This window comes from Dipodomys ordii, unplaced genomic scaffold (assembly GCF_000151885.1).
Source record: "Dipodomys ordii isolate 6190 unplaced genomic scaffold, Dord_2.0 Scaffold23, whole genome shotgun sequence".
In the NCBI taxonomy this organism is placed as follows: domain Eukaryota; kingdom Metazoa; phylum Chordata; class Mammalia; order Rodentia; family Heteromyidae; genus Dipodomys; species Dipodomys ordii.
The window spans coordinates 12,264,991-12,266,923 of NW_012267239.1; the positions used below are offsets into that span (position 1 = coordinate 12,264,991).

The following is a 1,933-nucleotide window of genomic DNA, read 5'->3' on the forward strand; positions in this document are numbered from 1 at the left end:
GCAAGCAGGCCAGGTCAGGGAAGGGTGTGCAAGCAGGCCAGGTCAGGGAAGGGTGTGCAAGCAGGCCAGGCCAGGGAAGGGTGTGCAAGCAGGCCCGGCCAGGCCAGGTCAAGAGAGCTGGGTGGCTTTCGGGAGCCACATGGCATGTGGTGTAGGACATGGATGGAGGGTGAGAGGTGAGCAAGGTCCTATTTTAGGTCTAAGCATTGGGTTTTCCAGAAGGTCAGCTGACAGAAAAGTAACAGAGCAGCACGGTGCCCTGCTGGAGCGATAGCGATTCTGTCGTGTCGAAAGCGAGTCTGTGGAGGACTGGAGACGTCCGAAGTGATCCGCAGGAGAGCTGAGGGCAGCAGGGTCAGGGGATGGAGAGGGAGGAGCACTGAGCAGCAGCCTGGAAGCACAGGCGAGGGCTGGCCTCTGGTGGACAGGGAGCCCGTTCAGAGAGGGAACTGCCAGGTTCTTTGGGCAGGTGTAGATGCGCCCGCAGGACATCAGGCAGAGCTCAGGGGATGGAGGTCGACCTCTCGACAAGGGGAGGGAGAGAAGCCAGGGAAGCAGCATGTTACAAATGAGCAGAGGCCAAATGAGAACGCAGCTGAGTCGGCCTGGCGGAGTCACAGAGCCCACAAGTCCCACACGTCCCGCTCAGGGACGCCACTGGCATGTGTGATGACGTGTGACGTTCTGCAGCTTGTGACGGGGAAGCGGGCGTTGCTGGGGTCGAGCTCTGTGGTTGGTTGTAAACCATACAGCTTCAACACAGTGGTCAGTAGTGCAGTATTCTCACGCCGTTACGTGAAGCCTGGCCCCCGGCCCGAGGCCCCACGGCATTGTTTCAAGTAGGCCTGAAATACAAGCAAGAAAGTGGAGGCAGAAGCACAAAGGAGCAGAGTTCGGGGAACAGGAGGCTGAGCCCCTGGCAGCCTGGAAGGACCCCTAGACATTCTCTAAGAGGATTTCCAAGCTGTCACTCAGGAAAAGGCACACACAGGTTTGGGTCGCGTCGCAGGGCTCTCTGAGTGCCGAAGATATTTGAACTGAGGGTATTTCTGCAGAGTCAGAGTGGATGGAAATACGGCATTTCCCTAGATGAAAATGTGAAGACCCACCCTCTGATGAGACCCTTCAAGACGCTGACTGAGAAGGTAAGAATTGGCCGCCTTGTGGTCCGGCTCTTTCCCTGGGAGGTGTATTGGAAGCTCAGAGGAGTCCGGACAGGGAGCAGTCTTCCAAGCTCCTGGCCTTTGGAGTCTGCCCCTAAGCCTGTCAGGGGGCAGCAGCCCCAGGACCATTTGCATGATTATGTCTCAGACTCTATTCTTTGGCTCTGAAAACCAAAGACTGGTGAACAAAAGCTCTGTTTAGCACTTAAGGCTGGGCCAAAATGTGCTTAGATTCTCCTGCAGCTGAGCTAGGAAGGGGTTTTGTTAGATCGTTGGAACTGGGTCGGTAAAAGGGCTGGAGCTCCTTGGAGAAACTCAAACACATTATATACACATAGATGACACCAAGATAGGAAGTCCCCATGGAAATATGAACACGTCTCTGTTTGTAAATTAAGATGTTTGATTCATCTCAACTCTGAGTTCCTATTTTGCAATCAGTAAGCACGGTTTGTGAGATTCAACTTAGTGATCTCTGTAAGAGATGGCATGTGTGTCTCTGTTTGAATATTGATTATATGTGAAATTACACTTTGATCAAAACATAATTCAGCCAGAGGTTCATGCCTAGCTACTCAGGAGGCTGAGATGCAGAAGCTTGCAATTCAAAGTTAGCCTAGGCAGAAAAGTCTGCAAGATAGCTTCTGCAGGGCAAATGACATAGCTAGCAAGATCAATAGAAAGCCCACGGATTGGGGGAAGATCTTCACTAGCCATACAATGGACAAGGGTCTCATATCTAAAATATACTTGGAACTCAAAAAATTAAA

At 52.3% G+C, this 1,933-nt stretch overlaps 1 protein-coding gene across 1 annotated transcript in view; it reads left to right on the forward strand.

The window, feature by feature from the left end:
- The window catches only part of Ryr3 (ryanodine receptor 3), a 273,574-nt gene that overhangs the window by 182,477 nt on the left and 89,164 nt on the right, over window positions 1-1,933 (forward strand). Inside the window, exon 51 of the mRNA XM_013014307.1 lies at window positions 1,056-1,145. Coding sequence (XP_012869761.1) covers window positions 1,056-1,145 — 90 coding nt within the window. The remainder of the gene's footprint in view (window positions 1-1,055; window positions 1,146-1,933) is intronic.